Below are 26,096 nucleotides of genomic sequence, written 5' to 3' on the forward strand. Positions count from 1 at the left end.
CTACAGTTTTGAGTGTGTGCAGTTTTAGATATGCACCAAAGACAAATTCCTTGTGTGTCCAATCACATTTGGCCAATAAAATTCTATTCTATTCTATTCTATTCTGCATTAATAAAACCATTGCATCTCAAAATCTGCCTTAGAATATTCAAAACCACAAATTCTTCTATCTATTTTAAATCTTTCTGATATAAATACAGGTAGTTCTTGACTTACAGCTATTCTTTTAGTGAGTGTTCAAAGCTACAAAGGCACTGAAAAAAATGTCTTGGGACTGATTTCATACTTACAATCATTGCATCACCCTCACAGTCACATGATCAAAATTGGGATGTTTGGCAGTCACATTGTATGTATTGCACCTGTGCCTCAGGGTCATGTGATCACCGTATCACAGCTGGTTTCCCACAAAGTCATCAGGAAAGCCAGATTAGCTTAATGATGGTATGATTCACTTAACAACTACAGTGCATTTAAAAAACCCCAGCTGTGGCATAAAAGGTCATAAAACGGAGCACTCACTTAAGAATAGAATAGAATAGAATTCTTTATTGGTCAAATGTAATTAGACACACAATGAATTTGTGTTTGGTACATATGCTCTCAGTGTGAATAAAAAGACAAGATACATTAATCAAGAATCTTTACAACACTTAATGATTGTCATAGGCAGTAATGGGCAGCCAAAAGTTTTACTGCCACACTATGGGTGTGGCTTAATGGTCATGTGACTGGGTAGGAGTGGCTTGCCAGCTATGTGACCTGGTGGGAATAGCTTGAACAATCATCATCATTCAAGTGAACTGTTAAGTCCTTGACTTACAACCTTATCAGTGTCGCTAGCTGGGTTGACAATTTGCTTTGTGTTTCCTGCGCTCTCCTTCCTGGGTCATCCCCCCCGCCACAGGCTAGGTAGCTAGGCAAACGGGTGCTGCCAGAAGCATAAATGCTGCCAGTGCCGCTTCTACCCACACCTTCTGCTTGCACCTAAGGTGGGAGGTGGCCATGTGAGGCTAGAAGGGAGCCAGGCAGGAGAGAGGGAAGCTTGTCTGAGGCCAGGAAGGAGGAAAGAGAAAAAAGCAAGGAGCGCAGACGCAGCAACAGCAGTAGGGGAAAAAAGGAGAGTCGAGCCAAGACAGTAATCCAGGAAGTGACAGCCGCCGATCAGCTGGAGCTGCACATGCATGTTCATTTCCACCAATGGAACTATGTTCCACCACATCCTGCCTGCTGCCCACCCCTGGTACAAATAAGCAATCAGAAAACTATCAATATAAATCATAAAAATACAAGCAACAAGTTACAGTCATACAGTCATAAGTGGGAGGAGAGGGGTGATAGGAACAATGAGAAGATTAATAGTAATGCAGCCTTAGAGAATAGTTTGACAGTGGTAGGGGAATTATTTGTTTAGCAGACTGATGGCATTCCAGGAAAAACTGTTCTTGTATCTAGTTGACTTGATATAGCAATTAACAACTGCTTTACTTAGCAATTGAAATTTGGGACTCCATTATTGTAAATCAAGGGCTATCTGTAAACCATTAATAACTGTGACCTTCCGCCGCCAGATTTTCACTTGATTTAAACCAAGTTGATTAATGATGTTTGGAGTACCAACCAAATCAGCAGTAGGTTGTTGGTTATTACCTATAAAGCCCTACATGGCTTAGGACCAGATTACTTATGGGACCGCCTCCTGCCTCACGTATCCCAGCGGTGGGTCAGATCTCACAGAGGTCCTGCTCCAGGTCTCATCAGCCAAGCAATGTTGTCTGGCAGGGTCTAGGTGAAGGGCCTTCTCTGTGGCAGCCATGGCCCTCTGGAATCAACTCCCTCTGGAAAGTCGTACTGCCCCCACCGTTCCAGCCTTCCGTAAAGCCTTAAAATGCACCTCTGCCAGCAGGCTTGGGGCTGTTGAGTGCTGACATTCTGCTCCAGCAATGCTCTATGTTATGCTATGCTATTCCATTCCAGTCCATTCTGTTCTATTTTTGAAATCATACTCAATATCACTTCCAATCTTCCTGGTGACTTGGAATTTATTAGATTTTCTTTTGTTTCTTTTTTTCTTTTTTGAAGGTCAGCTTGGTTGCTTTTCAGATGTATTTGAAAATGTATGAAATTGGTGATATGTAACGCAGGAAACAATTGAAGTTTGATTGACGTATTTTACTTTGGGATTATATTTTGTTTTTGAACTGATAGTTGCTTTAAGTGCCGTAAGATCATATGGAAAGCATAAGAACCATGCTAGATCAGGACATAGGCCTGTTGTGTTCAGTATTTTTCTCACCCAGTTGCAACTGGATATATTTGAGATGCTCACAAATCAGGATTGGAGATCAGTTGTAAGTTCTCATCACTTCTCAGAAACTAGTATTTAAGACATTCTCCTTATAAATCAGGAGAGAGTCAACAGACACCAGTATTAGTAGCTTTTGACAGCCTGATCCTAAATGAACCTTTCCAGTCCCCTTCCAAAAACACTTAAATTGCTTTTCATTAGCGCAACTACTGGCTGAGAATCCCACAGTTGAACTATGTGCTGGGTGACAAACTATTTCCTTCTGTCGGTCATGAATCTCTCTGCATTTAGTGTCAGTGGATGACCTGGTGTTTTAACATCAGGACTGAGAGAGGTGGTGGTGGTTGTTTTTTTTTCTTTCCTTAAATGCTATAACACACTTAAGGAAAAAATTAGCCTTGAAAACTAACACAGAGGGAATTTGTTTTAACCCCAAATAGCCCAGAAGCTGTTTTGGGAATTATCTATTTTGAAATCAAAGGAAACATCTGAACCAGTTTCTAAGATACCCTGCTTCCTTGAAAATAAGACTTCTCCCCAAAATAAGCTCTCCCCTGAAAATAGGCCCTCCCTTGAACATACCATTTCCTCTGGTTAAGGTTAAGGAGACAGAGCTGGAAATCCAGGAAAGGTCAAACAAACGCGTGACAACAGGTGAAAGATAGATATATCAGCTAATGAAACTATCAATCCTAGGATGGAACAAGACTACATGTGTCCAGACTGAGGACTGAGTCATAACTGGGGGAGGAAGGCACCAGTGCCCCCAGTATTTAAATTAACAGACTCAGTCCTTGCTGATTGGATGAGGTCAACCCATCCTGGCTGATAATTCCACCCACTATGGAGAATAATGGCAAGAGGAGCCCTGTCTTGCTCCGTGCACCCCAAAATAATAAGACTTTCCCAAAAAATAAGGCCAAGCACTGGTTTTGGGGTTCAAAAAATGTAAGATGGGGTCTTATTTTTCAGGTAACACGGTATTAATTACCACTTTCCTCTTCCAAGGAACAAAGGTCTGGAGAGGCTATGAAAATGGGTCATTCCTATGAACTTCCTTCTCTTCCCACATAAGCAGACCCAGAGGTTGTAGTTGGGAAGAGGGTCCATTGGCTCTCTCCAGAATAATATTGAGCTTGAGCTCTCTGTAAAAATAAAATAAAGGCTAAGGCTATGAGTGCAGCCTCCTTCGCTCTTTTAGTATTGACCAGGAGACCTTAGGAAATGGTTGCTTGTTTTGGTGTGGTGATGTATGTTGAGAATTCTATAAATTCTAAACAAATATTCAAGGATAATGACGGTAGAATACTGATTGTACAAGTTGATATTGAACCTAGACCTATAGTGGTTGTTTCTATTTATGCCCCTAACGAAGACCAAATGACATTTTATAAAAATTTACATCAAATAATAATAGATTTAGCTATTGAGAATGTATTAATAATAGGTGATTTTAATGCTATTGCGAACAGGCAACTAGACCATTCAGGGGGGGGAAGTAATAATAAAAGGAAAAAAAGTAAAAAAACAAGAAATTTACTACCTAGTACTTTTCAAAAAATGAAAGCAGAATTACTGTTAAATGATATATGGAGGGAAAGACACCCCCATGAAAGACAATTTACGTTTTATTCTAATCCCCACAAAATCTGGACAAGAATAGATATGGTATGGACACCAAAAATGGTCGCAGAACAAATAAGGGAGGTAGAGATAGATGTCAATACATGGGCCGACCACAACCCAATAGTGGTTTATATAAGAATGAATAATAAACAGAATATTTGGCGGATGAATAGAAATATATTAAACGATAAGAATTATAAGGATTGGATTGAAAAGGAACTAAAAATATTTCTTGAAATTAATAAAACTCCAGACACCACTCCACAGAATTTATGGGATACACTCAAAGCTTATATAAGAGGGTTAACAATATCCTATATAGCAAAACACAACAAGGAAAATAAATTAAAGTATGTACAATTAATAAATGAATTAAAACAATTGGAATTTGCATCGCAGCAACACATCAAGAACAGAGATTTTAAAACAGAAATAAATGTAATTAAACATAAAATTAGAATTATAGAACAAAATCAAATAACTGAAAAAATTAAAAGAGCAAAACAACATTATTTTGAACACGCAAATAAACCAGGCAGATGGCTAGCATATAAACTTAGAAAGCAGAGTCAATCCAAATTGATAAAAAAACTAGAAGATAAAGATGGTACAACAAAATATGATACAGAAGGAAAGGCGGACATTGTGTATAATTTTTATAAAGATCTCTATGCCAAAGATAATGTTAGCGAAGATGAAGCTTTTAATTACTTACAGGCTTCAAAATTACCACAAATAACAGAAGACCAACAGACTACATTGGATGGACCAATAACAATGGAAGAACTCCTAACTATAATTAAAAAACAGAAAAACAACAAGGCCACTGGTCCAGATGCTATACCGGCAGAATGGTACAAGATAGAAAATGAAATAATAAGAAACCATATGTTAGAAACTTTTAATTTATGTAGACTTGAGGGTAAAATTCCGAAATCTTGGTCAGAATCGTTGACAACTTTAATACACAAACCAGGCACTGACCCAGGAAAAATCAAAAATTATAGACCCATATCATTATTAAATGTAGATTATAAAATATTTATTGCCATCTATGCAGATAGACTTAAAAGAATTATAAATGGAATAATACACCAAGACCAAAATGGATTTTTACCAGGGAGACAAATTAAAAACAATCTTAGAACTGTAATAAATACATTAGAATACTATGAACAACATTCAGATAAGACAGCATCTTTAATGTTCTTAGATGCTCAAAAGGCCTTTGACAACGTTAACTGGACATTTATAAAAATGCAATTAAACAGAATGAGATTTGGCCTAAAATTTGTTAATTTAATAGATACTATATACTCAAAACAAACGACTAAGATAATATTAAATAATAATCAACTACCAACACTTGATATAAATAAGGGAGTTCGTCAAGGATGTCCTATATCACCATTGTTATTCATTATGACTCTTGAAACTTTATTAATTAAAATAAGAGCGGATTCTGAAATAAAAGGTTTAACTATAGGAGACGAAACTTACAAACTTCAAGCCTTTGCAGACGATTTAACGTTTATAATCGAAGAACCGATAACAACAGTTCCTTCTTTATTGCAAACTATTGAACAATACGGAAAGGTAGCAGGTCTAAAGATAAACAAAAGCAAAACTTTTTTCTTAACTAAAAATATGAATAAAATACAAGAAACTAAATTAGAAAATATTTCTGGAATAAAAACTGTAAAGAAAGTAAAATACTTAGGAATAAATTTAACAGCGAAAACAATAACATTAAAAAATGATAATTATATAAAATTATTATCGGAAATTAAAAAAGATTTAGAAACGTGGAATAACCTGAAAATATCATTTTTAGGAAGAATTGCTACAATTAAGATGAATATTTTACCTAAGGTTTTATTTCTTTTTCAGGTAATTCCAATAAATCCAGGGGGAACTTTTTTTAGAACTTTGACAAATTTAGTTAAAAAATTTATATGGCAAGGGAAAAAAGCAAGGATAAAAATAAACTGTTTAGAAGATATTAAAGAAAGAGGAGGATTTGGTCTTCCAAACTGGAAATTATATTACCAGGCTGCCGCCTTAACATGGATTAAGGATTGCATAACTTTAGAGAATAAAAGAATATTAAATTTAGAAGGACATGATCTCATGCTGGGCTGGCACGCGTTTATATGGTATGACAAGGAAAAAAATCACTCATACTTTAAAAGACACACATTGAGGAAGTATTTATTAGAGGTTTGGAAAGACATAAAGAAAAATCACTTCTTAAATGTTCCAGAATGGATAGCCCCCCTAGAAGCAATAACACATCCAAAGTCTATAAAAGATACGAAAATATTTTATAGATATAAAGAACTATTAAATGACCAGATGAAGCTAAAGCCTAGGAATAAATTACAAGAAGAAGGGATAATAATAGACTGGTGGCATTATGCCCAGATTCGATCTAGATACCAGAAGGATAAAACTCTTTACATTTTTAATAAAAGTAAGAATTTGCTAAGCAATTTAATTACCACCAATTCAGTAAAAATGATAGGGAAAATATATAAATTTCTTATCGCTCATAAAAATATAGAGTTGACTCTAAAAGATACTATGATAAGATGGTGCAGAAATATAGGTAAGGAAATAGATATAGATACATGGGAAAAAGTTTGGATTAATAATTGGAAAATGACCAAGTCAGTTTCATTAAAAGAAAACCAAATTAAAATGTTTTATAGATGGCATCTCCCACCAAATAGGATAGCAAAAATGTTTCCCAAAACATCCCCATTATGTTGGAAATGCAAGAAAGATATAGGAACTTATTACCATCAATGGTGGACATGTGGTAAAGCTAAAATTTATTGGAAGATGATTGAGAAGATATTAAAAGAAATATTAAAGCATGATATAGATAACACCCCGGAATTTTACTTATTAGGAATTACCAATCAGACTTATAAGAAAGAAACTCTTTATTTAATCATACACATATTAACTGCGGCTAGAATAATATATGCGCAAAATTGGAAGGGGGAGGAAATCCCCAAGAAAGAAGAAGTTATAGCTAAAATATTAGATTGCGCTGAAATGGATATGATGACAAGACGATTAAACGATCAAGAAGATACTAAATTTTATGAAACATGGAATAATATATATAAATGGTTAGATAAGAAAAAATAAGAGATGTGTTTGTTTTTATTTAGGTAATAACAATATTAATATTAGCTCAAATGTATTTGTTGATGATCATGATATAATAGTTTATTCATAAGCAACATATTAAGAATTTTGGTTTATGTATGTTTAGTAGTAGTAGTAGTTGAGAGTAGTTGAGAGTTGTTTAAATGTTTGATTAGATGAATATATTATATATAAGCAACATATTAAGAATTTTTACTTATATCGTACTTACATTGCATTTAAGATTTGAAAATTTTTTACTAGACCTTTTAACATTTAACAAATATTTGATTATGTATTCTTTTTTCTATTTGAATGTATACTTTCAAAAGAAGCGGGGAAATACATCCCCACTCTATGTTCAATGTTTGTATGTCTGTATGTCTATTTTATGAAAAACAATAAAAAAATTATTTTTTTAAAAAAAAAAGGAAATGGTTGCTTGGTTGACTGGGTTGTTTTGCTGAACAATTAATCAGAACTGTGACATGAAGATAGCCTTACTGAAATTTTGAGCAGTTTGGAGAACTGGAAAATGCCACTTCTGGCTGGCCCCAGATTGGAGATTGTGCAATATCCTTTTCCCAGTAGTGGAGAGGGAATGGGAATTTTGCAGTCTCCTTCCCCTGCCATGTCTATCAAGCCATACCCACCAAGCTACACCAGCCCACCAAGCCATGCCCACAGAACCGGTAGTTTTTTAAAAAATTGAATCCCACCATTGATTCAGGATCTAATTAATACTAATAAAAATAAGAACTGGTTATACAACACATTTCATGCTAATTTCAGTTAGCCATAAAATAACATAGATATCTTGATCAGTTTTCAGTCTCTAGTCAAGAATATAGAAAAGTGGAGAAATTTTATTTCTCAAATTTATTTTCATCATTTCTAGAGATGAAAACAAACTGTACATATAGAAAAATTGTACCAAAGGCAGCATAGCTTTGTAGATGAAGGATTTATTTGTATGAGCAGATTTAGCTATTCTGAATCTGTTCACTATTCAAACAAAGGAAGAAAAAGTTGCTGGCAAACAGAGGGACAATGGGCAAAGAATGTTCCTATTGTTTGTTAGTGTTCCATTGTACTGTTAAACATGCACTCCAGTTCTGAATATTGGATTTAAAATGAAACGTGTGACTTTGTTACACAATTTACAGAAAGTTATAATTATCAAAGTCTCCCTTTAAGACTTTTATATACTTTTTAGAATGAAATGTGAGGAAATGCAAAGATTGCAACTCTTACAGAAAAATGAAGTGGGTTTACCTTATGCATGCTGGTACATGCAAACATAAATGCCTATAAATATTAGCTATGGTTCATAGATTCTCTATGCTCACTTTGGAAATTTCATATTTAACAACAACAAAACAAAAAACAAAAACAACCCACCATCACAATTATTTGCAGTGGATGACAGTGATTCTTTTGATGCGCAGTTCTCTAAGGCATTTTGTACAGATAGGAATTCATAATTTCAAAGAATCTTACACTCTAGTTCTGAACAATGAAGTTCTGATCATCATTACTGTTCTGGTCTGTCTGGCTGCTCCAAGAATACGATCTTTACAGGCTTGTAATTTTCAAAATAACCCTTTTTTATTTACTTTCTTCCACATTGGAATTTATCAGTATACATCTCCGGCATACAAAATGCAATCCAAACTCACAGGCAAAATTACAGAGTCATAATTTTTTTCTAAATGAACAGACTGTTGACTTCAAACATCTCCTTATCTCTGGGTCAGGTTCACGCTACTTAAAAACAGTTTTATCATGCAATATAAAGACTCCTCCGGAGAAATGGCAAAAAGCATCCATCTTGTCTATTTCACTTTGTAGAAAATCATCTGTCTTTTCCGGTCAATTCCGTATGTGAGGTAATTAATTATACACTTGGAATAGCATATTCAAACCCTCTTTCCTCCAAGTTCATTCCTTCTTTTCTCTGACCTTCTAAATTTGGCACTTAACCAAGGACTATCCTCTACACCTCTACTATCTGAAGAAGTAATATTGTCAGGCCAGCCCTTGAATTCACATTTTTACCTTGTTCACCTGACAAATACTATGCATACTATCATACGATGGATTTTCTATTAAGTTCTGATCACCACTATCCTCCTCCACATCTCTTAAATCAGGGTAATTGACAGCTTCTACATATTGGTCCTCCTCTGAATCTGACATTTCCAAAGGCTGACAGGGAACACTCACAACAATTACTATTATTCTTATATAATACTTGAAGGCAAAAATTCACATAATCAAACAAAATCAACTGTGAATGAAAGTATGTTGTAAAATACTTTTTTAAAAAAATCACCAAATTTCCTAGGTAGTAATTCAGGAAGATTTCTCATATAATGGATCTAACTTGTTTGTCCTTTATCATCTCTCTGTAGTCACAGTCGTCTGTTACATAAATGGAAATAATGCAATAATATTCATTCTCCTCAAAATGGAAATAATTTTGAGTCCACACAAACAATGCACAAGCATGCCCATGCTGAAGAAGAAATATCTGTGAGCTTAGAAGTCTAAGATCTCATCATAACATATCTCACCAATTGTTAATCCACAAATGGAGCAGCTAAATTGCATGAGTAGATGATTCACACAGTGAAGTTGCAAATTTCAGTAACTTTCCTGAGAAAAGAGGAGATAAGTATAAGATGGGCAAGCCAGATAGATAGAATGTTGGCCTGGGCATCTCACAGTACCAGTCAAGAGGAAGGAGTGGCTGTCAAGGATTATACTATCCTAGGTAATGTTCCATTTAAGGTAAAAATGTTGTTAGTATTCAAAGCAGTCATAGTGCTGAGTCATAGTGACTAAGCTGCAACCTTATTGGGCTAAAACAGTATAAGAAGCAATGCACCTTTGCAGTGGGTGTGGTTGTTGTGGTTATTGTGGTTGGTTGGTTAGTTCTGGTTGGTTAGTCTTGGGGGTGGATTGGTTTACTGTATCATGGTTTATAGTTGTAGTAAAGTACTTTCTGTAAATAGAAGAATAGGAGAGATTCTATTTTTGCTACATTGAAGAATAAACCTTCAACCTGTTGATTGTTTTCATTCTTCACTGGCTTCAATTCCCAAGTTCCTGTGTCACACATTCCTGTTCCTAGTCAGTAGCTTTCGAACGCAACTTGGACAGTGGCATCATAAGAAAAGTTCCTTAGTTCCTTCACTAAGAAGCCATGCAAGTTGTTGGCTCCCCATTCTTACATCAGAGTTTCTGGCCTCTGGCAGAAACACCGACAAATTTTGTGCCTAGAATTCCACACATGGAATCGTTGGGAAAAACAAGATTTGTGAATGACTTGATAACAATGACACTGAGAGAAACATTAAAACATTAAGTTTCTAATGCTTTTAGCCATTTGTGCTTGATCAAAACATAAGCAGTATTAAAAGATTTGTATGTGTGGGCTTGTTGGCATTCTCTGGCTCAGAACCTTTTTTGAGAATCTCTCCCTTGTGCCTTGCAGCTATGATCTCCTGAATAAATACATGCCTTGCATTCTTTATTGGTATTTTAGAGCAGTTGAAAGATAGAGACGTTTGCTGAAAAATTAAGGTGAATTTACTTCTTTTATGTGTTGCCAGCCTTTATGGGAAATGAAAATAAAATGTCTTTCTGCTTTCATAGAACTAAGTAATTGATTATACTTTTGAAGAGTCATGGAGGGCCATAGTTATTTCTTTCTTTTCTGTCTTTCAAAATTAATACCATATGGACTTTTCAAATAGCAAATAGCTATTCTTCTTGCTAATTATTACTATTTGCTATGAAGGGCATTCTCCTACATTGCTGCTTCTACCAATTGTTGTTTCAATTTGATGAGAGGGAAACTTGGCCAATTTTATTTATTTAATTATGTATTTATTAGATTAAATTATATTGACATCTAAAATAAAATATCAGGTGAACAGCCAAAAAATAATCCAAATATAAATTATTTCTGAGGCAAATAACTCCCACACACAAACACACACACACAGAGAAAAATTACATTTTTCTCATAAGCAGTAGTTCAATTAAGCAAGTGAAAGAAAATAGATAGTTTTCTTCCTATTAATGGTGGAAAACAGTAATTTATTCTATGTTTTTCAAGAAGCTTGTTGAGGTGGCGCTCCTATTTTAGCTGCTACTCTGCCTTTTGCTACAGTTTTGATTGCTCCAAACATATATCAGCCACCATTTTTTTTAAAAAAAGATTGAATTTCCACACAACTATAGGAGGTATATATGTGTGTGTGTGTGTGTGTGTGTGTGTGTCACATGTTTTTTTGCTGAATTTGAAAATTAAGGGAGACTAGGATAGATCTATTTCGGCCTTATTTTGGCCTCATCAGCTAGCCATACGCACTGGGACTTGAATCTGCAACCTTTGCCTTGTAAGGCAGAGAATTATCCTCTAGGCTACAGTATCCAATCCAGGGGTCCCCAAACATTTTACACTGGGGGCCAGTTCACTGTCCCTCGGACTGTTGGAGGGCCGGACTATAAAAAAAACCTATGAACAAATCCCTATGCACACTGCACATACCTTGTTTTAAAGTAAAAAAGGAAATGGGAACGTACTATTTAGAGGGGGGAGAAGATCTGAAATTCATATATGTTTATGTTTTGTTTTTAATTTTCTTTTGTTAACATCTGATTGGCTATACAAGGTTTTCTTGGCTTATGAAAAATGTATAAAGAAAGAAGGATACACTTTGGTATAATGGTTAATAAGTTAGAAATATAATTGGTGTTGCACTTTTTGAAGGAACATTAAGGAGGGAATTTAATTAAAAGAAAATGAATGTAACTGGATGACAAAATTAGAAAAAAAAACCTTTTGCAACTTTTTTGATGATTGATATTAGTTACTAACAAAATACAACATTTTATTCATGGAAAATTAGATGGTACACTGTGTTGTTTGAATGTATGTTGAGAGAAAAATTTAAAAAAATTACCCTCCCCAAAAACAGTCCTTCCTTCCTCTGTCCCTCCATTTCATTCTTCCTTCCTCCCTTTCTTCCTTGTTCCCTCCATTTCTCCTTCTTTCCTTCCTTCCTTCCCTCCTTCCTTCCTCTCCACTTCTCCTTCCTTCCCTCCCTCTCTTTCCCTTTTCTTTCTTTCTCTCTCTCTTTTCCCTGTGCTCTTGTCACTCACTGGCGGGCCGGATAAATGGCCTCAGTGGGCCGTATGTGGCCCGCGGGCCGTAGTTTGAGGACCACTGATCCAATCCTCCTGTATGAAAGCAACCAATAAGAACTTGCTTGTGTACTGGTCCAATCGAAATCAAAACTGTTCCTTTTTATTATTATTTCAGTGTGGCATCTCTTCCAGCTTAATCTGGGATGATGGGTATTGAACCTGAAATGTTTTGCACACAAATTTACATACTTTGTCAATTAGCGAAGACTATAAATACATAATTTGTGTGAACCAATCAATAACATGCAAGCTCTTTTAAATGTTACTTCAGTCTCTCTCTTTTTTCTCCCTTCCCCCTAGGCTTATAGAATTTATACATGGTATGCTTGTTTGTATGATTGGTCTCTTAAATTGGGGTTTTTTAGATTACGTTTTAATATTAGATTTGTTACATTGTTTTCTTTATTGTTGTTAGCCGCCCCGAGTCATACAAATCTAAATAAACTAAACTAAACTAAACTCTCACATCTTTTTTTTTGTTGTTGTTGTTCTTTCTCTCTCGCATCCTTCTACGTTGTAAAGTTTTTAAGAGTGGAACAAGACAAAGATAAAGAATGTAGTCTGGAGTGCACAGGTTCCCCTCAGAAGTCCTTGTGTGCGTCTGACGGCAGGACCTTCTTGTCCCGATGTGAATTTCTACGGGCAAAATGCAAAGATCCTCAGCTAGACATTGCCTACAGGGGAAACTGCAAAGGTAAGGAAATTGCCATATATTCTCTAGACATAGTGTGACAAACGTTTATTTTTTTAATCTCAGTTTTAGAATGTCAGTACATTAAAAAAAAATCGGTACAGGATGAAACACAAGGAACAGGTAAATTATGTACCACACTGTAGCTCCTGACAAGTCATCATGAATCACTCGCAAAATCACATCTCGCAGATGTGGCTAAATTAGCTATACAAAGGAGTGATGAACATATTAGAGTCTGTTCCCTAGATAATTATTTCAACCTTTACATAACTAAAATATGGGATACATATGGGTTCCATCTATCATCAATACAGCCCCAACCGGCAATGGATTATTTATTCCCCAATGAATTTTTTTCCTGTAATGTTTGTGTATAAATAAGAATCTAATTAAGTAATCATTAATTCAGCATTATTTAAGAGTGCTGTGTTTGCAGGACCATCTTAATTTATTGTCTACTGTTTGTGTCAAGTAGCTGAAGAAGTGGTAAAGGGGCTGTTAATTATATTGTGTTTTTATATACACAACACAATGAAAACAACATATGCACGACACGATGAAAACAACAAATTAAAGTATTCCTTCATCCACAAAATCAAAAGCTGTTGGTGGACATAATCAAGAAGCAGCATTAACATTTATTTATTTATTTTAGGAAATTTATATTGCCGCCTATTCACACATGGTGACTCAAGACAGCTTACAGGAATATAAAAACCTCATATTTATTTATTTATTTATTTATTTATTTATTTATTTATTTATTTATTTATTTATTTATTTATTTATTTATTTATTTATTTATTTATTTATTTATTTATTTATTTATTTATTTATTTATTTATTTATTTATTTATTTTATTAATTAGACTTCTAAGCCCCCCCCTTCTAACTCAGGGCAGCAAGAATAATCACATAAATTAATAATATGATATAATAAAATACCCCTTGACTTGAAAACAGGGAATTGTTAATGAAAGAAACAAGGACCTAAAAAACTTAAGCATTTTTGTTCTGATAGGTTGGTTCTGCAATTATGTTTTAGTCAGCCTCCCTCCTAAATACAGGTAGTTTTCGTTTACTGACTGTTCTAAGCTCCAGCTGTCACATAATCTCCACTGTCTCATAACTGAGATCTGGTGTTTCGCCATCAGCCTACACTTACAATGGTTGTAGCGCAGTCACACAATCACCATCTGTGACTTTCTCTGTCAGCTTCCCACAAGCAAAGTCAATGGGGAAACAGGCAGAAAAGGTCATTAGTCTTTTTGATGTCTCCCCCACCTAATAGCAGCCACTCCTTGCCCTGCATCTCTCATGGTACAACTTACTGGCTGACCACCACACCCACTGTCTGGCAGTAGCCACCCTAGTTTCAAAATTGTTCATATACTCTCCCTCAGCAGCAGTCACTTCCTGCCTGCCAACTGGCTTACAAGCCTCTTGGAGTTTGCAACTGCCTGCTGACTTTTTTCCACAGTGTTAGATTTGCGTGTAAATGAAGAAGCGAATCACAGGAACAGTTCAGCACCTTTATTTTCCATTAATAAGAACTTATATGGACTGCTGGCAGACTTCAGGGAAGCCACTTTTAAGGGCTTCCCTGAAGCCTGCTAGCCACTGAGAGGAGTTTATTTTTTCCGCTGCTAGATTAGCCAATCAGCAGCGACTATGCAAATAACCACTATATCAGTCCACCCATCCGTATACCTTGCTTGGGAAGCTGCAGGAAGTTGTGAGAAGATACTTGCAATCTTCACTTAATGACAGCAACAGGGACTGCCTTGATTGGCATCACTAAGCAATGCAGTTACATGATGTCACACAATTACATGATGTCTGAATTGGCATCACTTAGCAATGGAAATTCTGGTCCCAATTATCATTGCTAAGCAAGGACTACCTGTAACACAAAATAAACACTGGAGGAATAGGGCATAAAAAATACTGACCTGTTTGTAATGTTTGTAATACCTACTTAATGCTCCATAAAGCATGTGTAAACAAAGAATAATGAAAAAGTCTGGAGTAGAAGCAACAAACCAGAACTGAAATATTTCTAAATAACTTATTTACATCTGTTGTACAGAATTATTTACAAAATGTTGTACAGTTATCAATTCCTATGTACATTTTTTTGTTGAGTATTTATCTTTCTGGTTAATCTGATGGGTGCTTTGGTGCTAATAGGAGCTGAACTACTGTATTGTTTGCCCAAGGAAAAAGTTGAGAAGCTTCCCAGCTTAAGTGCAGGGTTTGATTTTTTCAGTACAATACCATCCTTCTTTATATATAAATACCAGCAATCACAGAGGTTTACCTTCACTTACACTTTATTCAGAAAGAAAGTGAGAGAAAGAGAGAGAGAGAGACCACACAGAGACATCTTTGAGAGACAGTTTTGTGCACAATGCATTCCTCCTCTCTCTTAGCTTCAAAAAAACCCCTCTAAAGCACCAAGAATTCTTTAAAGAGACATTCTGTCTCTTCCTTGTTCTGGCTTAAATAAAGCATTCTATAATGCTTTTTTTTGATTATCTAATTGGCTCTACCTTTGTCTATGCTCAGCAGTGATATAAATCCTCACTGAGCTTTGAAATCCAAACTCCTGTTATTTTCTGTGATAATACACACAAAAAAGATCTTTTAACAACCACAAAGCAGTTTTGCCCAGCCTGGTGCCCATGTTCTTAGCTACAGTGTATTTTTGTGAGATTATAAGAATTGAGATCCAATACCTTTGGATAACAGTGAGTTAGAAAAGGTTGACTTTTGACCATAAAGAACTTTTAGGATTGTCTCATATAAAGCAATGCTGAAAACAATACAAATAATTTAGTTGCATTGTAAACAGCGATGGGCTATGAGCCGGAATGCTAAATTGCACTTGCCGCCGCGGCTCGTAAGTTAGAAACATAGAAGACTGACGGCAGAAAAAGTCCTCATGATCCATCTAGTCTGCCCTTATACTATTTCCTGTATTTTATCTGACAATGGATATATGTTTATCCCAGGCATGTTTAAATTCAGTTACTGTGGATTTACCAACCACGTCTGCTGGAAGTTTGTTCCAAGGATCTACTACTCTTTCAGTAAAATAATATTTTCTCATGTTGCTTTTGATCTTTCCCCCAACTAACTTCAGACTGTGTCCCCTTGTTCTTGTGTTCACTTTCCTATTAAAAATACTTCCCTCCTGAACCTTATTTAACCCTTTAACATATTTAAATGTTTCGATCATGTCCCCCCTTTTCCTTCTGTCCTCCAGACTATACAGATTGAGTTCATTAAGTTTTTCCTGATACGTTTTATGCTTAAGACCTTCCACCATTTTTGTAGCCCGTCTTTGGACCCGTTCAATTTTGTCAATATCTTTTTGTAGGTGGGGTCTCCAGAACTGAACACAGTATTCCAAATGTGGTCTCACCAGTGCTCTATATAGCGGGATCACAATCTCCCTCTTCCTGCTTGTTATACCTCTAGCTATGCAGCCAAGCATCCTACTTGCTTTTCCTACCGCCCGACCACACTGCTCACCCATTTTGAGACTGTCAGAAATCACTACCCCTAAATCCTTCTCTTCTGAAGTTCTTGCGGGGCCAGCACGATTTTGCTGCTGCACCTGTGGAGGTAGCAAAATCATGCATGGAACTGCAGGTAAAACCTCCCTGAAACACGGGCGCACCTGTGGCTCCATGAGCGATTTTGCAGCAAAATCGCGCTGGCCCTGCAAGAACTTATGAGCCACGGCGGTGAGCACAATTTAGCGTTCTGGCTCATAGCCCACCGCTGATTGTAAGTCCAATGGTGTGTGTGTGTGTGTGTTCAGGGACCATAGTGCAAAACATTTCCTTTCCCTTTCCCCTAGTGATGGGTCAAAATTTCCAGCCCTTTTTGGAGTTTGCTGGATGTGTTAAGAACATAAGAACATAAGAAGAGCCATGCTGAATCAGGCCAAAGCCCATCGTGTCCAGCATTCTGTGTCACACAGTGGCCCACCAATTCTCCATGGGGATCTTGAGCAGAACGAGAAGGCAAGACCCTCCCTTTCCCTTGACCCCCAACATATGGTGCTCAAGGGAATCCTGCCTGCCTCAACCAACATAGAGGTGGCATATGGACATCTGTTTCAATAACCACCGATACACTTGGCATCCATGAATCTGTCTAATCCTGCCTTGAAACTATCAATGACTCTCTGGGTGAAGAAATATTTCCCTTGATTTGTCCTCGCTTTCTTACCTATGAGTACCTACGTTAAACTTAACATAGTTCTGACAGAGGTTCCAACTTACCACCGCTACCAATGCTGATGTGCGTGGGTGACTGGCACGTATGCATGTGTCCAGCGGGCACATCAATTGGAACAAGATTTGGCTTCTGCACATGCACTGGAAGAAAATCTTGCAAAAAGATGCGCAGGCGCATGAGATTTCACCAATTTTTTGCTTCCGTGCATGCGCAGAAGCAAAAAATTGCCGGAAATTGCCAAAATCTCTCTCATATACATCTTCTCATGAGAATTTGCTTCCTGCACATGCACAGAAGCCAAATCTTACACCTACACGTGTGCCCGCCTGCCCGCCAGTCACCCAGAGCTGCACACACAGCTCCATTTCCGCTATGGTGCGGCATCCCCCATGGTTCTGGTAGCAACCCAATACTGTATGTAATGTGTTTCCTGAACATATTTAATATACCAGGCTCAGCATCTAAGTAACTGTGAAAATGTCAAAGGAGATCTTTGTCTTTAAAATAGTCCTTTCTTCTTCCCTTTAAATCATATTAATAACTGAAGTAATGATCAGGTTAAGATTTATCTTTCTTTCTTTCCTGCTAAATGTCTGTGGAGATTCTCACTCCTCCAGGTCATGGTTATCTATTTCATGGTACTATTTCTTGGTACTTTTTCAACCAGGTCATGGTTATCCAAGTGGTACTATTTCAAAAGGGAAAGGGACTTTTCCTTCCTTGAAGACATTTCGCTTCTCATCTTAGAAGCTTCTTCAGAACTCATAACAAACACCACAACTTCAGATCTGAGGGAGTTTCTTGAATCAGAAAGAAAAACAAAGTCCAGTTGCCTTTTGAAAAAGCACCCGCATCCTGCGGCCTTTGAAAAATCAGCCCCCTTGGGAAGAGACTGGAGGGAGGGGATTCGGGGCTCTCCGTTGCTGCCTCGCGCTCCCCTGCCCCTAACCCAGCTTGGCCGGAGGTCTCTGCGCGGACTTCAGGCCAGCTGTGCAGGGCCTTTGCTCACCGTTTCCCCTGCCCCACCCTCAGATTGGCCCAGTAGTGTCCCAGCGCTGCAGCCCTGCAGAAGAGGGGACGGCAGGCGGGAGGATTTGCCACGACCCGGGAGGAGCTTAAAGGCCGTCCGGGCCTCTGCTGGCTGCTCTTCCTTCCCAGCCCCCCACTCCAAAGAGGAAGGCTGACTATGTGGGTGAGCAACGGGGCAGTGGAACTGGTGGGTCATCCTTTCATCCCCCCCTCCCGCAGCTGGCCTTTTATGTCAGTCTTGAGATAGGCGGTGTGTGTGAAAGATCAGCAGAGGAACTTGGAAGGTGGGTCAGCTGGCTGTCTGGGTCCGCTGGGCAGAGACTCTGCGGGAGAAGGGAAGCACCTGCTAATTCTCCCTCAAGTCCATTGGCCCTCGTGCTATTTAGGGCATTCTTTTAATTTTCCATCCATATCACTGCCTCATTTTTCAACATTTTCTTTCCCAACCCCCAATTCTGCCTTTGTATATATTTGTTTTTAATGCTTAGTCTTGTGCAGCCAGAATTACCACCTCTGTCTCTCTCTAGATTTTCTTTTAGCATTTGTTAAGTCTTGTTGTTGTTGTTGTTGCTGCTGCTGCTGCTCTCCTCCTTCTCCTTCTCCTCCTCCTCCTTGTTTGCTAACCATGTAATCCTTACCTTGTTTTCTGTTTTTCATTTGGTTCTTCTTGTATGCCAGTTTGGTCTCTCTGGTATTCAGTAAACTTTGTTTGTATTCTTCATTATTCTTCAGATATTCTTCCAATGCTCCCCCCCCCCCTTTCAGCTGTCTGGTGTTATTAATAATTCCTTTCCTATTATTTTTCCAGATTTTTGTAACTTTAATAACCTTACTTTTGAAGACTCTGTTACTTGAAACTTATTGGAGGCCAGTCAAACATGCCTTTTCCAGCCGAGTTGTTCTGGTTTCAGAACCTCAAAGATTGCATCACATTTCACCAATTGAAGGGCTTTCTTATTAAACTGTATGATAAAAGGGGAGGAATTTTTTTTATAGTGGATGAATTCTGTGCTCCCTGATGCACTGGTTGTGAAATGAGGAAAAGTGTAGATGTCAGGATTCTGACCAATGCCCTAAGGAAAGCAGGAGCCTCAAGCAAAGTTTCAAGAAAAATCCAGTTGTTTATTAGGAGCAACATGTCGGCATGGATCTGGTGAAGCCAGCTCTGACTACACTCAGTTCATGCCTTACTACTGACCCTGTTTCCCCTTCTCCCTGTGGTTCATCATCAGTCACATTCCCCAACAAAATAATTTTATGGGTCATGGAATTCATTCCCTCCGGACGTTACTGGCTTCTGTGGAGATGGCCTTGATTTTGGCCGGCTAGGATATGCATTGTTTTGACTGAGGTGCAAATTCTTCGATGCAGCTGCCAGGCTTGATTCCCCATCCCCCTGGCTATGACAACTCAGGAGCAGGTTAGGGAAGCTCCACGAGTTGGCACTAGCTTTGGTGAGAGAAAATGAAGATGCGGGTCATGCCAAAAATTTATCCTGCATTTTCCTCCCTGTCAACTATAAAGGAAATACATAATTTCCTTTTCAAAATTCAAAATTTGAATTTAGATAAAGTTATATTTATTTATTTATTTATTTATTTATTTATTTATTTATTGATTGATTGATTGATTGATTGATTGGATTTGTATGCCGCCCCTCTCCGCAGACTCGAGGCGGCTAACAACAATGGTAAAACAACATATAACAATCCAATTTGATAAAACAACTAAAAACCCTTATTATAAAAAACCAAACATACACACAAACATACAATGCATAACTTGTAATGGCCTAGGGGGAAAGAATAACTTAACTCCCCATGCCTGTCGACAAAGGTGGGTCTTAAGTTTGCGAAAGACAAGGAGGGTGGGGGCCATTCTAATCTCTGGGGGGGGGAAAGCCTCTGTGAGGCCTCTCTAGGAATCTCCTGGGAGGAAACAGGGCTGGAAGAGGCGGGGATAAGCCTCCGTGGGGCCTCTCTAGGAATCTCCTGGGAGGAAACAGGGCTAGAAGAGGCGGGGATAAGCCTCCGTGGGGCCTCTCTAGGAATCTCCTGGGAGGAAACAGGGCTGGAAGAGGCGGGGATAAGCCTCTGTGGGGCCTCTCTAGGAATCTCCTGGGAGGAAACAGGGCCTCCACCCTCCCAGCGGTTTACCCAATCGCATTATTTGCTTTTACATTGATTCCTATGGGAAAAATTGTTTCTTCTTACAAACTTTTCTACTTAAGAACCTTGTCACAGAATGAATTAAGTTCATAAGTAGAGGTACCACTGTAATGTCACAGGCAAACACTGCCCCTCCAATAATAAAGAAAGCTACCCATCATGAAGAGAAATTGGAAATATGTTCTCAAATGTTCTAAGAATAAAGTATTCTTCAAACAGCCTGATGCTGCTATAAAATGTGACAGGCTTTTTAAACATTAAAAAGAAATGTAGAAGGGATGTTTCAGCCACCTCAAAAAACAACATTAACTAAACATGACACAAATCACCCACCCTACAGATTTCCCTTTGGTGAGGGACAGAATAGCTCCTGGAATTTCTTCTGAGTGCCTTCCTTCCTCTTCCCAAATATCAAATTTGCTTTCTCTGGGATTCTGGATGGAATTTGTGTTCAGCCTTCTCATGATCAGGCTCATTGAATTTGGCCTGGCAATTAATCCTGACTAGTGATGAGTGTGCTGGTTCAGCTCAGTTCTCAAAAGCTGCCTGCCAGTGGTATGTGCTATGTGGTGAGGTGAATGATTGTTCCTTCTCCTTAATGGCGGTGATGGAGGTGACTCAGTGTCGGAGGCACCAGTAGCTATTTGTCTATGCCAACACCTAGTACTAAGTCTGCCACTATGAGGATTCTTGAGAGAATTTGGAAGCATGTGAGATATTCTCCTCACATGCTTCCTTCACAAGGAATTTCCCCCACCCCGTCCCATCTGCTGACTGAGTCCCCCAGCTGTTAGCAATTAATTGAGATGAAAGGTTTTAGTCCCTGAATGGCATCTCTTCAGCTTACACCTCAAGCACCTTCAAATCGCACATCTGCAATCACTACCAGCTTACTGGGTCTTGTCTCCATTGTGAGCAATATTTATAACAGACGTGTCTAATGGAGATAAAACAGATTTCTTTTTCTGCTGAGTGGTCAAGGCAGCAACATTAATATCTACTGTAGCTTCTCCCGATCAATGGAAATAGCAAGAATGCAGTTTAGCCTTTCTGCACAATTAGCAGATTCCTAAATTATATCCAAGGAAACTTTCAGTTTGAAAGGCTAGCTTTGACAAAGTGCTAACATATTTAGGTATTGCAGGAGGGATTAGATATTGGAATATCCTTTATTGGTTAATAATAATTATTATGAGCTTTTTTCTCTTTATAAATGGTCAATGGATTTTGTGGATCTAATGGAACATGGGCTTGCATAGCTGATTGGTCCCCATGGTATCTCAAGCAAAAGTCCCTATATACTATCTATTTATCTGTCTGTCTGTCTGTCTGTCTGTCTGTCTGTCTGTCTGTCTGTCTGTCTGTCTGTCTGTCTGTCTATCTATCTATCTATCTATCTATCTATCTATCTATCCATCCATCCATCCATCCATCCATCTATCTATCTATCTATCTATCTATCTATCTATCTATCTATCTATCTATCTATCTATCTATTTAGTCCAATACACAATGAAGGTTATAGAGGTTATACTCGAGTAAAATATATTAGACAAAAATAGAAGTGAAAATTTAGGAATAGAATATATCAATAGAATAGAAGGATATTATGAAAGTAGTATAAGAGCATTAGAATAGAAGAATAGGAGATATGATATAGGAGATATAGGAGAGACAATAAGACAGGGGATGGGAGGCACGCTAGTGTACTTATGCACCCCCCTTACTGACCTCTTATAATCTATGTTTTGGGAACTCCCAACCCCTCCTCCAAGAAAGCACATCCTGTATCCTACCAGATCAACTTTTTAAGAGAAAATTATTTCTTTTTATTCAGAGGAAGGAGAATATCCTGGTTTTCTCCCCCACCTCCACCTCCCACCCCTATAGTTTAGCAGAGTGGCTGGGATGTAGGAGAAGTTAAATTCCTTATCAGAATATGGGTACAAATTCCAGAAACTACACATTTAGTATGATTGATTATATAGTCAGATATTTAGACCAGTATTTTTATCCATCTATCATGGGAAGGCCAGATGTTGTTTTATGGCGTTAAAAGTATCCTTGCGGGGTGTAAGTTGTTCCAAGTTCCAGGTTCACCTAGTGCACCAATTGCAACCCTACTTTGATCAGGAGGCTATTCTCAGAGTCACTCATGCCCTTGTCAGAAGTTCTCCACTTCTCTGATCGCAACAGAATACCTTATTCCACCAGGCTTGAAATCTTGGACTTAGAAAACCTAGAACTACATTAACTTCGATCTGATCTCACTGTAGCTCATAAAATCATCTACCCCAATGTCCTATCTGTCAATGAATACTTCAGCTTCAATCGCAACAACACATACGCACACAATAGTTTCAAACTCAATGTAAACCACTCCAAACTTGACTATAGAAAATAGGACTTCAGTAACAAAGTGATCAATGCCTGGAATGCACTATCTGACTGTGGTTTCTTCCCCAAATTCCAAAATCTTTAACCTTAGACTGTCTACAGTCAACCTCACTCCATTCCTAAGAGGTCTGTAAGAGGCGCGCATAAGCGCATCTTGTCCTACTGTCTCATTGTCCAGATTTATCTATACTTACTTTGCTTTTGTTTATGTTTAAACCATACCTGTTACCTTATACACGTTTTGACAAGTAAATAAGATAAAACAAATACTTGTTTCTCCCCTTTAATTCCTTTAGGGTTTGGAAATTGTTCTTCTGAAGTTAAGTGTCACTTTACCCATGGGGCCAAGTGTTTCAAAGATATTTCCTTACCTAAATAGAAAAACAGTTTTTTCCCAAATTCTTTATCTTCTTTTCTGCAATCTCTATGTGTTGCAATATTCACTATTCAGACTCTTTTGTCTTTCTTATAAACAATTGTTAAGACTGGGGTGTTATGTTGTCTGTTTGAATTCTAAAGTGCTAGAGCACTTTAGCTTCTTCATTTTCTATTGCTTTGTATGTTTTGTGGCTTTATCAGATCTTGCTTGCAGACAAATTGTATTTTTGGCAAGTATTCCAGGGCACCATTGTTGCTATTTTCTCATGCTGTAGTTTGCAGCCTGTCTTTGTGGATTATCTTGTAGTGGCTAACTAAGTGGTCCACTGTTTCTTCAGTTTCTTTGCAGAGACAGCTTGAACAATTTGTTATAATCAGCATCACCTGTAACTCCAGACAACCTGTATACAAGTTAAAAAGCAACATTCCAAAAATTATCCTTTGAAGACCCACTTACAAATCTCACCAGTGTGAGAAATGTTCATTTATTCCACCCACCCCCCTTTAGAGGGCTTCACCCTCTAATCCCATAACAACTCAGTTTAGGAGATGTTAACAGAGATATTGTCAAAGACTTTTTGAAAGTACAGTACAAGCATGCAAAATCTATTGGGACATCTATCTTATGTGAAAAATACCAACTTTCTTAATGTCATTTTGGTTCTTTCTTTTTTTTACAAAGCTTAGTTTTTTTAGGAATTTGTTTATTTCCCCTTTAATGATATTTTTGACTTTGATCTGTTCCTCTAGAACAGATATTGTTATCTGTCTATAGTTTTGTTTTTTACACATAGCTTTTTTTAAAAATTGGCACCGCCTAGTCTTTTTTTTCAGTGCTAAAGAGAAGTTGATAAACAGAAGTTGCATATTTTCAGAGAAATAAATTGCTAACTTATGTTTAAGAATTATTTAAGACTTCTTGAGTAGATACCATCTTAATCCAGGGATTCATTTAGCTTTAGTTTCTCATTTTGCTTTTAACTCTTTTCCCCCCTATTTGTCTCCGTTCATCTTCTGAAATACTATAGTCAGCTCAGACACAGATCTCTGTCTTATGTCTTTAACAGTGAAGACAGAAGCAAATAATTCATTCTGCTTTTCTACTATCATCTTCTTCTTTTAGGAGACATTTAATGGTCTCATCATCTAACAGCCCAATGGCTTCTGTGGTCTGTTTCCTATTCCAGATATATTTGAAAAATGCTTTATTACTTGCCTAAATGATCTTTCTCATGTGCTCCTGAAAGTGCTTTTTATTTTTTTTAATCACTTGCTTTCATAAAAGTTCTTATAAGTTTCTTATCTGGGCTTTTTTTTAAATGACAACTTTGACTTTGTTTGTTAACCACCCATGGTGATTTCTTCGTCTTTGTGATATCTTACATAAAGTATTCTTCCCACCTGAGGGTCTAATATAGTAATTTTAAATTATTTTCAAGTATTTTGGAGCAAACTATTTCTACTTGTTTCTCCCTTTTAATTCCTTTAGGGCTGTGATGGCGAACCTATGACATGCATGCCACAGGTAGCATGTGCAGCCATATCTGCCGGCATGGGAGCTGTTGTCCTTGTTCAGCTCCAGCTGGTTTTTGGCTTGTGCTGAGGCTCTGGGAGGGTGTTTTTGGCCTCCAGAGGACCTCAAGGGGGTTGGGGGAGGCCATTTTCACTCTCCCCAGGCTCCAAGAAAGGCTCTGGTGGGGGGGGGGGGTTTGAAAAACAGGGCTACTGGGCCCACTGGAAGTCAGGGGGGCACTGGGGGGGAGTCACACATGCGTATGTGGGGCTGGGGAGCAGGGGCATTGAATTATGGATGTGAGCATGCACACACATGTGGTAGCGCATGGGTGCGGGTTTTTGGCACCCAAGGGGGAAAAAAAGTTCGCCATCACTGCTTTAGGGTTTGGAAATGGTTCTTCTGAAGTTAAATGACACTTTACCTACTGGGTCATTTTTTCAGAGATATTTCCTTACCTAAATAGAATAAATAACCACGCATTATCCTAATTTATGACTTTTTCATACTTATGACCATTGCAGTATCCCCACGGTCATATGATTTACATTTAGATGCTTGGCAACTGGCTCACGTTTATGACGGTTGCAGTGTCCTGGGGTCATGGGGTCACCTTTTGCGACCTTCTGACAAGCAGGGTCAATGGGTAAACCCAGATTCACTTAACAACTTGTTACTAACTTAACAACTGCCATGCTTACACTTAACAAATGTAGCAAGAAATGTCATAAAATGGGGCAAGATTCACTTAACAAATGTTTCACTTAGCAATGGAAATTTTGGGCTCAATTTTGGTTGTAAGTAGAGGACTACTATGCTTCCTTTCTTTTATGTGCTTTGGGGTCTTTGATTGTGGCAGCTCCCCCAAAGTGACCTGCTTTATATCCTTGATGCTCCTTTGCTGAAATATTTTTTCTGTTCTGATGGCAGATGGTGGAAGCAGCTGACAGATTGAGGTTTAGGTTGGAAGAAAGCAATTGAATTGGCAAAAGTGGCTGGAGCTGTCTTGAGTAGTTACATAAGCAGAAAAGTGTGTAAATTTAACAAGTTTTTTTTTTTTTAAATGAGCCTTATCTTAACTCTTTCAAGCCACTGAATTTGTTAGTTGGGACTTAATTTTTAAATTTATTTATTTATTTTTATTTATTTATGCACAATAATACACAATGAAGGTAGTAGGGGGACACCTTCGAGGAAATAGAATTAGAGAAAAATAGAAGAGAGTATAGGATAAAATAATCAATGAGAGAATAGAAGAAAGATATAGGGATAGAAGAGAAGACATATGGGATATAAGAGAGACAATAGGACAAGGGTCGGAAGGCACTCTAGTGCACTTATGCACGCCCCTTA

General features: G+C 37.8%; 1 protein-coding gene across 6 annotated transcripts in view; it reads left to right on the forward strand.

The window, feature by feature from the left end:
* SMOC2 (SPARC related modular calcium binding 2) overlaps positions 1 to 26,096 on the forward strand; it is a 144,772-nt gene that overhangs the window by 33,443 nt on the left and 85,233 nt on the right. For all 6 annotated transcript variants that reach the window (XM_070740388.1, XM_070740398.1, XM_070740361.1 and 3 more), the window contains exon 2: positions 12,836 to 13,007. In XM_070740388.1, coding sequence (XP_070596489.1) covers positions 12,836 to 13,007 — 172 coding nt within the window. The remainder of the gene's footprint in view (positions 1 to 12,835; positions 13,008 to 26,096) is intronic.

Source organism: Erythrolamprus reginae, chromosome 1, assembly GCF_031021105.1.
Source record: "Erythrolamprus reginae isolate rEryReg1 chromosome 1, rEryReg1.hap1, whole genome shotgun sequence".
Taxonomy (NCBI): Eukaryota; Metazoa; Chordata; class Lepidosauria; order Squamata; family Dipsadidae; genus Erythrolamprus; species Erythrolamprus reginae.